The following is a 14,696-nucleotide window of genomic DNA, read 5'->3' on the forward strand; positions in this document are numbered from 1 at the left end:
GTATATAAATAACCAGGGGGTGTGAGGGACAGGGGTATGTGTATATAAATAACCAGGGGGTGTAAGGGACAAGGGTATGTGTATATAAATAACCAGGGGGTGTAAGGGACAAGGTTATGTGTATATAAATAACCAGGGGGTGTAAGGGACAAGGGTATGTGTATATAAATAACCAGGGGGTGTAAGGGACAAGGGTATGTGTATATAAATAACCAGGGGGTGTAAGGGACAGGGGTATGTGTATATAAATAACCAGGGGGTGTAAGGGACAAGGGTATGTGTATATAAATAACCAGGGGGTGTAAGGGACAGGGGTATGTGTATATAAATAACCAGGGGGTGTAAGGGACAAGGGTATGTGTATATAAATAACCAGGGGGTGTAAGGGACAGGGGTATGTGTATATAAATAACCAGGGGGTGTAAGGGACAGGGGTATGTGTATATAAATAACCAGGGGGTGTAAGGGACAGGGGTATGTGTATATAAATAACCAGGGGGTGTAAGGGACAGGGGTATGTGTATATAAATAACCAGGGGGTGTAAGGGACAGGGGTATGTGTATATAAATAACCAGGGGGTGTAAGGGACAGGGGTATGTGTATATAAATAACCAGGGGGTGTAAGGGACAAGGGTATGTGTATATAAATAACCAGGAGGTGTAAGGGACAGGGGTATGTGTATATAAATAACCAGGGAGTGTAAGGGACAAGGGTATGTGTATATAAATAACCAGGGGGTGTAAGGGACAAGGGTATGTGTATATAAATAACCAGGGGGTGTAAGGGACAGGGGTATGTGTATATAAATAACCAGGGGGTGTAAGGGACAAGGTTATGTGTATATAAATAACCAGGGGGTGTAAGGGACAAGGGTATGTGTATATAAATAACCAGGGGGTGTAAGGGACAAGGGTATGTGTATATAAATAACCAGGGGGTGTAAGGGACAAGGGTATGTGTATATAAATAACCAGGGGGTGTAAGGGACAAGGGTATGTGTATATAAATAACCAGGGGGTGTAAGGGACAAGGGTATGTGTATATAAATAACCAGGGGGTGTAAGGGACAAGGGTATGTGTATATAAATAACCACGGGGTGTAAGATACAAGGGTATGTGTATATAAATAACCAGGGGGTGTAAGGGACAGGGGTATGTGTATATAAATAACCAGGGGGTGTAAGGGACAGGGGTATGTGTATATAAATAACCAGGGGGTGTAAGGGACAAGGGTATGTGTATATAAATAACCAGGGGGTGTAAGGGACAAGGGTATGTGTATATAAATAACCAGGGGGTGTAAGGGACAAGGGTATGTGTATATAAATAACCAGGGGGTGTAAGGGACAGGGGTATGTGTATATAAATAACCAGGGGGTGTAAGGGACAAGGGTATGTGTATGTAAATGCTGTAAATCACGAAATCATCTGAAGTAAATCCAATCACATATTAAAGTTTGCCGCTAGTCTTGAATACCATTTAGTGGAGTACTTCTGCATGTATGCAATCAGTGATGTTTTCCTAAAAACAACACTTGCTGCATAGGACATATAAGCTTAAAACAGTTCAAAGGGATTAAATTAAATGGTAGGACTCTAATAAATTGGCACTGATTAAGGACCAGTTTAGTCAGTGTCAGCGAAACTGTTGTCAGTGTTGATCTTCAGATAAGTGTCATGAAAGCTATCCACGCCCGCTGGATGGTCTCCAAGAAATGTGTGTTGTGAGGTTGGCGCCTGTCTGGAGTATCGGATGTACTGATTGAGTGACTTTTGTTCAGGTATCCATTGTTTGACACGTGCCACGTGAGTACAAGTAATGCTAGTAATTAGTCACTCTTCGCGTTGTTGTCATTGCTTAATAGATGTATTGTCTAGATCTATTGTTAATATATATGAAGTGGTGAACAGTAAAGTGAAGATAGGACAGGTTGTTTGCTGATTATTCATTGCATTATACCAGCAAACTGCGTCATGATATTTTTCCAAGCTTAAGTCATTTGCAATTTTTGCAAAAATATCATGCTCATGTCGCAAAAATTTAATGATTGACAGTAATCAGGAGGATGGTAGGGACAGTTGTATAGGTATATAAATATACGTGCAGAACATTGCAGAAGTTGCAAGCAAAATACACTAAGTTATGGCAGATCAAAGTTGTGAGTTATTTCTTGAATTTTTGTTGCTTCTATGCCCAAATGAGTTACAAGAAAACATATTTGACAGCTTACTTTGAAATTATGGATTTTGAAAATTTGTGCACTTCATTAGGTTCAGCTTGTATTTTTTACTCAACAAGTAGTTTGTTTCCCTTTATGGTTTTTCTGAAATCTCGTCAACTGTTTGCAGAATGACTGAATATTTATATGCTACAATGGCGATAAATGGAAATAAACTTTAGTGAGAGTGTTTCAGCCCAGTGTAAATAACCAGGGGCTGGTAGGGGCAGGCAAATGTGTATAAAAACAACCAGGGGTGGTAGGGCCAGGTTAAAGACTTGCAAATGCTGAACAGCAGCCGAATACATACTTCTTCTCATTGTTGACATCCCTCATTCGACGCCCACTCAGATCTCTGCATGCTTCTCTGCTTGTTGTCTTTTCAATTTGAGCTCCAATTGCTCGCAGCATAGACCCAAATCCTGGAACCCATGAACAGAGTGTTTTCGAACATTGAACTAGGTTGGTGAAATAATTAATACCATGACATTAGCAGTTCACCTTAATGTGAGTGATAAACATCTGCAAATATATTCAGCCTTTTATCACAAAAATCATCAAAGATTTTTTGCATGAAGAAAACATTATTTAAAACATTCTGTGAATGATATGCCAGTAATACAATGCATTGTTGATGAAAAGAAATATGTGGCACCTGGTTTATTTACATATCACCTGGGACCAAATAGAATTGCAAGAACTCTTAAATCAAATCAAAAGCCGCCTTCACATCTACTGTGTAGCCTTGTACTAGTTACCTCCCTTCCCTGCCAGCAATCGAGGGACACACTGATAAACTTGGCCTTCAGCAATGTCCTCCTCATCCTGTGTGAGGCGACCATTACAAGTCACAAAGAAATCTGCCTCTTTAAATAACTGCAACGTTACATAAAACACACACATTCAACGTTTAGCAATCATGGATATAAAGAAAGCAAACACCCTGTAACAGTCATCAATACCCCTGAAAATATAATCAGCATATTAGTCCTTATTTATCAAAAGTATGCATTTTTCAGAGTGTCTGTCTGCTGTTTTGTGAAAGTAGTAAATGTTCATTACAGGTGCCTGTGGTTTTGAGACAAAAGTCTTTTGTCATACAACCTCCATCCAGTAAATGGGTACGGTGAATGTAGTTATTTCTTAAACTAATTCACCTACATTGTGTGATTGTTTTTGACTTAGATGTAATTTGTGTAATGAAATTATGCCGATATTACAATTCATCCATGATGACTTATACTCTATGAGAAATATATTTTTGATAAATTATAGCTATTTGATATCATACAGTACTCACAAAGATACATATGTCTCTGGTTCCCATAACAGTTATGAATTTACTGATGTAAGAATTGCTTGCATTACACAGATATATATCCATTTACATGTCAAATGTTGAAGGTTGATTCAATCTAAATAGTCCTACAAGCTTTTTCATTTCCCTCATCTTTCAAGCATTTGTAATCAATCACCACCATCGACCCCTCCCTGCCCTATTTTTAATATTTCTTACTGTTACTGTAACTCAGCCTCATGACACACTGTTCTACCTAAACCAATTTACAACTTTATCTGTTCTTTTTGCTTATGCCTCATAAATCTGTTATTCAATGCAATGATAATGGTCATTGGTGTTTATAGTGTTTAGGTTGTTCTTGGTCTGTCATATTTTTTCACCTCAGCGACTTGTTTAGCTGTCGTGTTAAACTCCGCCAAACAAGTGCTTATTTCTTCTTCGTTGTGGGAGGTGCAGCAAATTACAAACATATCCACATTTAGCTACATGATTAATGAACTCTTTCCCTAATGGAGCGACGAGGAAATATATCATGAAATACTGTCATCAGTTGTGCTTCAGAAGTAAATAGATGTTTCAAAAGAACGATCCTCATATGACCCATGATGTTTATTTTTAGGAAATAAGTTTTCAATATACATTAAAATATCAGCTCCGTTAATCACACAACACAATGACATAATCGCAAGTGAATAAAGTCAACTTACGTTCGAAAGAAACACATTTTTCACATCAGATACCTTCTTCAAATAATTAGAGATCACATATGTCTGTCGTGGATAAGTGTGGATAACTAAGAGAGGCGAAGACATTGTGATGTCGCAAACGACTTCCAAAAATCGCTTTCTGAACGTCACGGTAAAAAGACCGGAAGGAAGTAGAACCGCGATTAGAGCCTCGATTTCGACCAGGTAATGTAAGACACGCGTCAATTTATTCCGCTCAAAGTGAGAAGAGCGCGATGTTCAAATTGTGAACCAAATTACATAGGTTTAGCCTTTTCTTATAATGGCTTGTCCCCCATCCTCTTTGTTTGTGTTTTCAGTGATTTGTCAGATTACATGCACGGCCACAGACTTTGAACAGACAAGGAACTCGTGTCTTACAGCAAGGGCGTCTGTAAATATTAAGCCCCAAGTAAAGAAGGTGTTTGATCAGGTGCAAGAAGTGGAGAAAGTGTTAATCAGCGTCATTCACGCCAAACATGAGGATAGCCACACCTATGTGCGGAAACTATATTTCAGGAGTTTTGGTGTGACGTTTCATCTAATTCTAAGGAGACATTCAATATTTCATAAAGACATGCAGTTGCTGGATGGAAGCGAGCAGCCAGTAGAAATAAATGCGATGAAGAATTACTTGCCGATTATATATGTGGGCTCACCTTCACAGGCATATACATCTCCAGCATATAGATCATATGGTAAACTTGTTGGAAGGAAATTTGAAGTATTCATTCAAAAAGACAACATTTCCTACTCTCTTGAGTGTGATCTTGATGACAATGACAATGTCTTGTACTCTACATATGGATTTATGCACCACACCATGGATAAGTGTCGTGTTTATCGATGGCTCAACCCCCAGATGCCCAAGGTCATGTCAGAAAGTGACAGCTGTGACTTGAAATTAAGAAAGTATAAAGATTTTATACACAAGACCATACCCGAAAACATACACTATGCCATTAAACATGATCGGCATGCCAGACTCACTGAGAGAAATTCGACATCACCAAAGGGAAACTGTGTAATTAAACTTGTGGCAGATCACCTGTATTTTCAACATATTGGTAAAGGTGACGTCAGACAAACCATTGCGGAAATGGCTGTCAGTTTGGCTGAGGCTGACCTGATATTTCGACAGACAGACTTCAATGGTGATGGAAGTGGGGACAACATTGGCTTCAAAATAGGAAATATCACCATTTACAAAGAATACCAGAACTACAGAATGAAGGATGAAAATATAGACGTGTACGCATACCTTGATAGATTCTCTGAATATGACTTCAGTAATTATTGTTTAGGTGTAGCATATGCTTACAGAAACTTTGAGGATAATATTGTTGGACTTGCTTGGGTTGGTAGTTCCAATGTAAATGGAGCTGCAGGTGGAATATGCCAGAAGAGACTTTGGTATCGACCAGATCAGAAATATTATAGCTTTAACACAGTACTTGTCACACAGTTCAGTCATGGCAATGCAATTTCCTCGTACTCAACAGGTTTGATCCTTGCCCATGAATTTGGACATAGCTTTGGCAGCAGCCATGATCCGAAAGAAAACTCATCTTGTTCTCCTGGTGGGTATTTTGGGAACTATTTAATGTACCCCTACACAAATGATGGCAGTCTTGCCAACCACCGACGTTTGTCTTCCTGCAGCATCAACAGTATCTACCCTGTTTTGGTGAAGAAAAGTGCAAGTTGTTTCCAGATTGATCTTGGTCCAGTTTGTGGTAACACACTTGTTGAGGGAGGGGAGGAATGTGACTGTGGAGTGTCAGATGATGTTTGTCAAGACATTGATCCATGTTGTACTCCTGAGCACCCATCGATCTTCATATCTGACCCTCCTTGCAGTATACGAAAATCCTGGGGCTTTCAGTGTTCCCCTAAGGTCTCCCCCTGCTGCACCACGAGATGTAAATATGTCAGTTCCCCCAGCCGAACTGTGTGTCAACATGCCACTGAGTGTCTGCTGGCATCCACCTGTCAGCCTGGCAACGATACATGCCCGACCCCCGCACTTCACCCAGATGGAACATTATGCGATGCAGGACGGAGGCTGTGCAGAAGAGGAAGGTGCCAGGGCAGTGTTTGTGAGTCTCTCGGTCTCCAGGAATGCCAATGTTCAAGAAAACTGCAAGATGCATGTTATGTCTGCTGTATTGCCACCAACATAAGCAGCTGCAATTGCTCCCCCATCAGCTCTTACCAGAGTGACAAGACCCATCTGTTCCGGCATAAAGGAGATCCTTGTTTCAACTATGAAGGATTCTGTGATGATGCTGGTCAGTGTATTCTAAATGATAGCAGTATCTATGATGACCTGAATAAACTGTTTGGTGATGAAACTGTTGTGAATGTTGGCATCTGGTTTAGTAAATATTGGTATTACATAGTCATGGGCATTCTCATAGCTACAGCTCTTGCTGTCATTGTATCTCTGTTTTTCAAACCAAAAGCAGATGAACACACAGAGGCACTGAGGATTGGCAAACTATCATCTGTACTAGCGAAGGTCGAGCAAATCAAAACCATGTTTGAAGACAAGCTGGAGGACTGTGAAGCAGCATTTGAGAGTGTATCCAGTCACTTGCCAAAGCAGCAGAAGTCCGTGACTGAGGCAGTTGCAAGGCTGACAGTGTTCTTCCCTACAGCCCCACTCTCCCTACTCATCAAGACAGCCATGTCCAGTTCCTCAGAAGATTTTGCCGTTAAAATGTTGCTAGTGAGGAACTTTCCAATGCAAAGGTTTAGTGTAACTCTGCCTTTAGAGGAGGTCAAATCTCTCACAACACTTAGACCAAAACAAGCAGTGTCTGCATGAACAACTGAAGTCTTAAAAGCAAAACAAACTATAGTTAGATGATTGCTTTCAGACTGGACAGAATTGAGAGTAGGGGCTATTTTGAAGGAGACAGTGTTAACTGTTAAGGGCCATGTTCCTGCATTCATGGTGCTACAAGAATCAGTACCAGGGAATGGGAACCAGGATGATGTGAGACAAGGTGGGGCTTGGTCACTCCTTAAGAAATCATTTTATATTGAAATAGGAACTATATATACTGTTTGTATAAAACTGTCTCGTCTAAGCCTTGGGTGGATGGAAGCCTGGTTCATATCATGAAATAAATGTAATGTTGGCAAGAATCTGGTTACTGTTTGTTTGATTTCATTTGATTTTGAGACCAATGAATTGCTCACTAACACAAAATGTTATGATTGCAACACCACCAAAGTTTGCACACATGAACTCTACAGACAAACTCAGATGAGCTATGGCACAAGAAAGTTGTTTAATAAATGATCATTACATTGTATCCACTTTATTTACTGAGGGGAGTGAGGACCCCCACTTGCTGCTATAACAGCCAGGTATGCCAGCTGCAGCTGTGAAAATGAAATTTCAATGCACCCATTCAGTGATTAACCAGCTGTTCTAAAAGCAAGAGGTCTCCATTGTTAAAAAATATTGCAATTATTACATTTTGTATTTACATGCAATTCACTGTCTCAAATGAAATCAAACAGACTGTAATTCCTTGGCTAGCCTTGATGGTGTTTGTTCTAAAAATATCTCAGTGAGTTTGTGTTACTTGTTATGTAGATAAAAAAAATGAATGTTTTCTCCGAAGATTCCTGTGTATATCAATGGCAAGTATAAGCCCTCAGTAAGGAAGGCTTACCATCTATGGACAAAAACTTTATTATCATGAGAATGACATTTAGGTGTAGGATCAGGACTGCAACAACCTGGTGAAGCCAGGTAACAACATCAGGTAAACATCACACAGCTTAAGACAGAAGCCTTAACAATTGAAGCCTGTGGTGTAAACAAATGTAATGTGAAGCTCGGTAATGTGGTATAAGCAGGGGCATTAAGACTGAAGGTTGACCTTTGATAAGTTGATAGTATGCCAGAGGCATGTAACAAAGGGCACAACCGGATTGCACTGTATATATACCATTGTAATTTTAGTTGGATCAAAAAACAGAACATGCAAAATTGAGTTATGTTAATCATAAAATGCCTATTTGCAATAGCACACAGCTGTTAGCCATGTTAAAATCAGAAAAGAATCCTATGAACACATTTCAAGGCACCAAAGGTTGAAAGATGTTGAAAACAGAAAAATCTAGTGCTTTTTCATGTAGGAAATGCTAATCATTCCAGGTAGACTACTCAGGCTTTTGTTATTGGCATTATTGCAAAGTCCACATAAACAAGTTTCATATTGATACATGGTGTTGAACGTAAAACTAAACCTCAGTTTTGGATGAAAATGTAAATCTTCAAAATCATACTAATCCAAGAAAAAAAACCAAAGAATAAGACTTTGTGGTAACTGAGTGAGTTTAGTTTTTACGCCGCACTCAGCAATGTTACAGCTACATGGCAACGGTCTGTAAATAATCAAGTCTGGACCAGACAATCCAGAGATCAACAGCATGAGCATCGGTCTACGCAATTGGGAACCGATGTCATGTGTCAACCAAGTCAGCGAGCCTGACCACCCAATCCTGCTAGTCGCCTCTTACGACAAGCACAGTCGCCTTCCTTTCATGGCAAGCATGGGTAGCTAATAGTGAAACAATATGGTAGCTATGGTGTAAAATGAAACTGATGACAACTGACCCATCAGTGAGACACAAAGTCAGTATTGGAGAACACATCAGTGAGATTCCATGTCAGTACTGGTGAACATATCGAGACACCATGTGAGTATTGGGGAACATATCGAGACACAATGTCAGTATTGGAGACGCCATGTCAGTATTGGTAAACACTTTATGGATAACAACTTCTTTATTATGATAGTGCGACATTTCGGTACAGATTCTTGCAGCGTTGTCAAGCAGGAATGAAACATACAGTGGTGGCAAAGTAGTGAGGATAACAAAGACAACAAGATAACAAGGTAATTAAAACAACAGGATGGGGACTGAGGTGATGAAGCCAGTGGGCAGATAATGGGGGAGGAAGTAGAAGTACAAATGTAAGGGATAGTTTAACAAGGCAGAGAGTTTATACAGCTGATTGGGCTTGGAGGAGTGCATCATAAGCTGATGGAATGTAACATCCTTGATCTCAGTTGATAGTAGGCTTTTTACATTTGATATGAATGGCTTCGGTGAGTTTGCGTTTGGTGAAGTCCTTTTGGTTTTTGTCCAGGATGGGGATGATTACACGGTGCCATTTAGAAAGTGGTCAAATGCAACATATGTCACACTTGGGATTTCACTTTCCCAGCAAAGTACAAATGCCAGCACTTTCTTCGGTTGAGTCCCATCCGGGACTCGAACCCGCACCCCCAGAGCCAGGCACCCAATCGCCAGCACACAAAGCCAGCCGCCCAGCTGGCGATTGGGTGCCTGGCTCTGGGGGTGCGGGTTCGAGTCCCGGATGGGACTCAACCGAAGAAAGTGCTGGCATTTGTACTTTGCTGGGAAAGTGAAATCCCAAGTGTGACATATGTTGCAGGATGGGGATGTCAGCCCAGTTAATGAGGTGATTGGGGTTAGACTGGATGTGATCAGCGATGGCTGATTTGCTGTCGGACCTTGTGACTGATGTCTGGTGCTCTTTCACATGGGTGTTGATTGGTCAGGATGTTTCACCTATATAGCTCTGTCAACAATCACAGTTTATTTTGTATATCATGCATTTTGGGTTTTAGGTTTTCTTCCGTTAGCATGGAGGAGGCTGTTGAGGCTGGATGATGATGTAAAAGTGGTATCGATGTCTGCTTGTTGTTTCAGGATTCAGCTGATTTGGTGTGATGGTTTACCAATATAGGGGATGGTTATGGGGGATGACTCAGGTTTGGGCCTTTCAGAGGGAGGTGACAGGGTAGCAGCTATGGTTCTGTGGACTATTTGGGCTGGATAGTTGTTCAGTTCTACGAAGGTTGTCTTCAGGTGTTGGATTTCATCGTTCAGGTTTGTGGAGCAAATATTTTCCGCTCTTCTTGTAAGGGTAGATATGATGCCAGTCTTAATTTTGGGAGGATGATTGGAGTTGTAGTTGATGTACTGATCCGTATGGGTTTTCTGTACACAGTGGTTTGGAGATGGTTGGAGGAAATGTGGGTTACAAGGACGTCTAGGAAGGGTAGTTGGTTGTTCTGCTTGGTCTCCATTGTGAATTTGATGCGGGGTGCTGGTTGTTTAGGTGGGTGAAGAGCTGGGTGGGGTCATGTTCAGGCTGGAGGATGGCAAATGTATCGTCTACTTTCCGGTACCAGCAGGTTGGTTTCACAGGTGAAGTTTGTAGTGCTTTCTCCTCAATATCTGTGATGTAAATTTCAGTTAGAATAGGGGATAGAGGTGAACCCATGGGGAGTCCATGGATCTGTTCATAGAACTCATCACCCCAGGTAAAGTAGGTGGAGTTGATACAGGCGGCAGTGAGGTTGATGATGGAGTCGGTTGAAAGGTTAGTGTTGAGGGGTTGTTGGAGGTTGTCGATTCGGTGTCATAGTGCTGACAAGGCTTCTTCTTTTGGTACACTAGTAAAGAGATCAACATCATAACTGACAGTGGAACCAGGTTTAGTTATATCACAGATTTTGCTGCAGAAATCGGTGATGAATGAGTTAGCAGATTTGCCTAAAGGAGAGAGTACTTGGGTAAGGTGTTGAGCCGTGTTGTGGAACATAGTATCACGGGAGCATACCAGAAGGTGGGTTTCACAGGGTTCTTGTGGATCTTGACTGTTGCACGTTCATAGATAGGGTGGTTGAGGATGGGATGTAGAGAGAGTTTCCGAAACTGATGAAAAGAGAGTCCATAGGTGTCACGCAGGGTTTTCAGGGTGGCCTTGTGTTGGCGATGCAGTTTCGCAGTTTCGATCCTCTTATAGGTAGTGGTGTCGTTTAGCTGGTTGTCTACCATAGTGTAGAAGTGTTTTTTGTCTAAGACCACAGTGGCCCTGCCCTTGTCAGCAGGGCCGATGATGATGTCTGGGTCTTGTCTCAGTTGTTGATGGCTTGATTCTCAGCTATGGTGATGCTGGGTCTCTGAGGTCGGCCTTCTGCAGAATGTTGGTAATCTGGTGTCTGAGGTAGTCAACTTTTCCCCCAGGTGCCAGTTGGTGGAGGCCTTTATCGATGTTAGCAATGAATATGTCAGAGTTAATTCTTGCGGACGTGGGAGCAAATTTGAGACTCTTAGCTAAGACATTTACCTGTTGGTTCATAAGGGGTTTGTTGCTGATGTTGACAACTGCCTTGTTGGTGGCAGGGTGTAAGATCTTGTTGGTCTTGGTTGTTGATGTGGTGAGTTGCTGCAGCTTCTTGATATGTCCATTCTTCGTAGTGGTGTCTAGTTTGGTGTTGGTGCTAGTCTGGGCTGTTCATAGGGAAAAGAACAGTTCTGGTTCAAGGAAGGTGCCGAGGGTTTTGTGAAGTTCACTGATGGCAGCTATGGAGGTAGCCTTGATCTTTCGGTGATGTCCGATGCGTTTGGCGAGAAGTTTTCTGGAGGCGTTTGTAAGATATAAACTTTGTGGACTTGACGGTGTCAAAGAGAGAGTGGTTATCCACAATACACTGAATTGGAAGTCTTGTTTCATTAGTCCCACCAGTTGTAACTTCTGAATAGAGGGTGCTAAGGAATATTCCATGATCTATTCCATCTGCCAATGCAAGTGTCTCACCCGCTAACGTGCTTCGCACAACATGCCTGATTTTCTGTGATTGCCAACACAAAGAAGGGAACTTAGTGTCATCTCCCACCAGCATAACCACATGACCACCTTGTGTCGCCCTATCAGGCAAGTTGCCCAAAGAAGCATCACTAAACACCACAAAACGTAGATATTCACAGGGTCTGAGATGCTGGAACTTCAGGGTCACATCCTCATTTTTCAGTTTTCTGATGACTTTATTGGCTTCCCTCATGGTTTTCACTGTAGCTTTGTTCATTGACGAAGCCAGGCAGCATGGGTCAAAAGCGATGTTCGGTCTGCTCTGTTGTGCAATCCATAAGATCTGTCCAACGTTTGATCTGAACATGTCAAGTTCAGGAATGCCTCCTTCTCTGACATCCTATCCATATCTATGTTCAGACGAGTTAGGTTTCCCACATAGTCTTGCTGATGTAGAAGAATAGTCTCACAGTCACAGAGTAGTGTCATGGCGACATACTTGAAGGTTTTCTCTTCTTCATGTCCAGCATTGAACCGCCCCAAACAAAATCGTGCACATGGCTAGCGCGCACACAATATAGTTTTCCATTTAATATGACATAGAACACTGCTGGATCAACTTGATATACTCTTGCTTCACTTGACTGCAAAGCTTCACAGACCCTGTATTACCAATATAGTGATGCATCTGCCAAGTCATACACACACTTCTGTAGTTTCCACAGGACTCCTTTAACATGAGCTTCCATTTAGTCAGGTCATTTGTAATAGATTATCTCCTGTGTCATATTTTGTTTCTCCACATGTGTGAATCAATGTGAGTGTGAATCTTATGATCAGTACTTTGCTTTGTCTTGTGAACAATCTCCGGCATCACTTTCAGCAGTCGACTATGATGTACTCTCACATGTGAGCCCCCATGTCTAACAAAGACTATTGCTCCATCTTGGCCAATGACAACACCTGGCCCTTTCAATTCCGTCTGGTCAGGTCATTTGTAATAGATTATCTCCTGTGTCATATTTTGTTTCTCCACATGTGTGAATCTGTTTCTGAACAGCTCTTGGTATCCTTTCAGAGCACTCTGCCTCCATAAAGGCCTTTCTTGCTGAATGCTTGGTGATGATGTGAGATTCAACTACCTTGCTCATTGTCTTTCCTTCAAGTGTTGGGGTTTTATCACTCAACACCCATGGTAGATTGGGATTCCGCCCAAAAAACTGACTGGCATGGGCTACATGCATGAACATTCTGTAAAGAGTTCTTGGCCATCAAGGCTCAAGCCATTGCTGTTTCCCAGTCACAATCATTTTTCCGTTTTGCTTTCAGTGTGTGTGTGTGTGAGTGTTCGGTTGTCGTTCTGGCAGTCCGTTACTCCAAGGTCTATAAGCGGCAGTGGTTTTCACAGTGAGGTTGAAGTTTTCTGTCATATCCCGCCCTTCAGAATTATTATACTCCCCTCCATTGTCACTGTACAGTTTCTTTGGTTGCCCATGAATTCCAATACAACATCGGATAAAATTAGTAACAAACTCTGAAGCAGCCTTCAATGTGGTTATACATCCTGCACTGAAGCTTGTAAATTCATCTATGATGTGGCGCTACCAGATGCCTTGTCCTAATTTGTGTAGCCACTGTTTCGTTGTATTCTGTAGCCAGCAGAAACCCTACAGTTGGTCTTGCATTAGGTCTTTTATGTTGCATGCAAATGTCACATTTCCTGACAATTTCTTCCAATATGGTGAAGGTCTCTATATCCTGACTTCCTGCACTCTTCAACAGCCATTTCAGCATGTCCAAACTGATGATAAAGTTTTGTTAATGTTCTTTTCTTTTCTTCAGTTGTCATAGAGTCGGTGAAGTACCTCATTTTCTGTTACAAACTCTTCACTGGGCTTCGTTCTCTTTTGTTTAGGATATTGACACAGTAGTGTCCACTTGATGTAAAGGCTAAGGCCACAGGCTCCCCAAACAGAACTGCTCTAACATTCATCAGATCAAGGATGGTTCCAACTTTCTTTAGCGATGACTTACTGAGAAGTAAGGACAATTCTATGTTAACTACTTCTGTCTCAATAATACAAGTTGTTTTTCCCAATTCTTGCAGGCAAAGGAACTAGTCTGATAAGAATACACAATATTTTCATCGCCAAACTTGAATGCCTTGTTGTTCGGTTTCTTCTTTACCAAATATCTATCTAGACAGTCTATTTCAGACACAACATTTTCTAGTCACTTCTTTCCAAAAACAGTTCTGGTGCATGCCATATCCATAATTGCCATCCCAAGATTCTAATGACAAAATTTCCAAACTCTGACTTGTTCTGTAGTAGTATTATTAATAGCGGTTCTGGACCATGCTCAATATAAGCTCTATAATTTATATATGACGTGAATCTAGACCCGTTTTAGAAAAAGTTCAAAACAAAAAGGCACTGCCCGTCTTCCTTCAGACAAGCCCACTGTAGGGGTTGCCTCCACTGTGGGCCGGCCTATTCCCTTTACTACTCAAATATTTAAATGCGAATTGATCGATACCGACTGAGAGAGTTGGGGTTCACGCAGTGCAGACAGCCTCGATACAGTCTTCGCTGACTGATACATCCGACCCTGTCGTCGCACACCACACAGCGATGTTCAGTTGGTTCTGCCAAAACTGCATTGGGTGTTGATTCCAGTTTACCACCACCTGTGCGAGAGCTGGTTGCGGCCTCACACAATCAATAAAGTGACAAGCAGTTAGAGAAATGATTCATATATACTATGAACCCAGTGTAACATGACTACAGTGCATGAGTT

General features: G+C 41.5%; 1 protein-coding gene across 1 annotated transcript; it reads left to right on the forward strand.

Moving 5' to 3' along the window:
* The first annotated feature begins 4,529 nt into the window (after nt 1–4,529).
* LOC137294261 (disintegrin and metalloproteinase domain-containing protein 10-like) lies at nt 4,530–7,076 on the forward strand. Its single transcript, XM_067825267.1, has one exon. The coding sequence runs from the start codon at nt 4,530–4,532 to the stop codon at nt 7,074–7,076; it is 2,547 nt and encodes an 848-aa protein (XP_067681368.1).
* Nucleotides 7,077–14,696: the final 7,620 nt, after the last annotated feature.

Source organism: Haliotis asinina, chromosome 8 (assembly GCF_037392515.1).
Source record: "Haliotis asinina isolate JCU_RB_2024 chromosome 8, JCU_Hal_asi_v2, whole genome shotgun sequence".
Taxonomy (NCBI): domain Eukaryota; kingdom Metazoa; phylum Mollusca; class Gastropoda; order Lepetellida; family Haliotidae; genus Haliotis; species Haliotis asinina.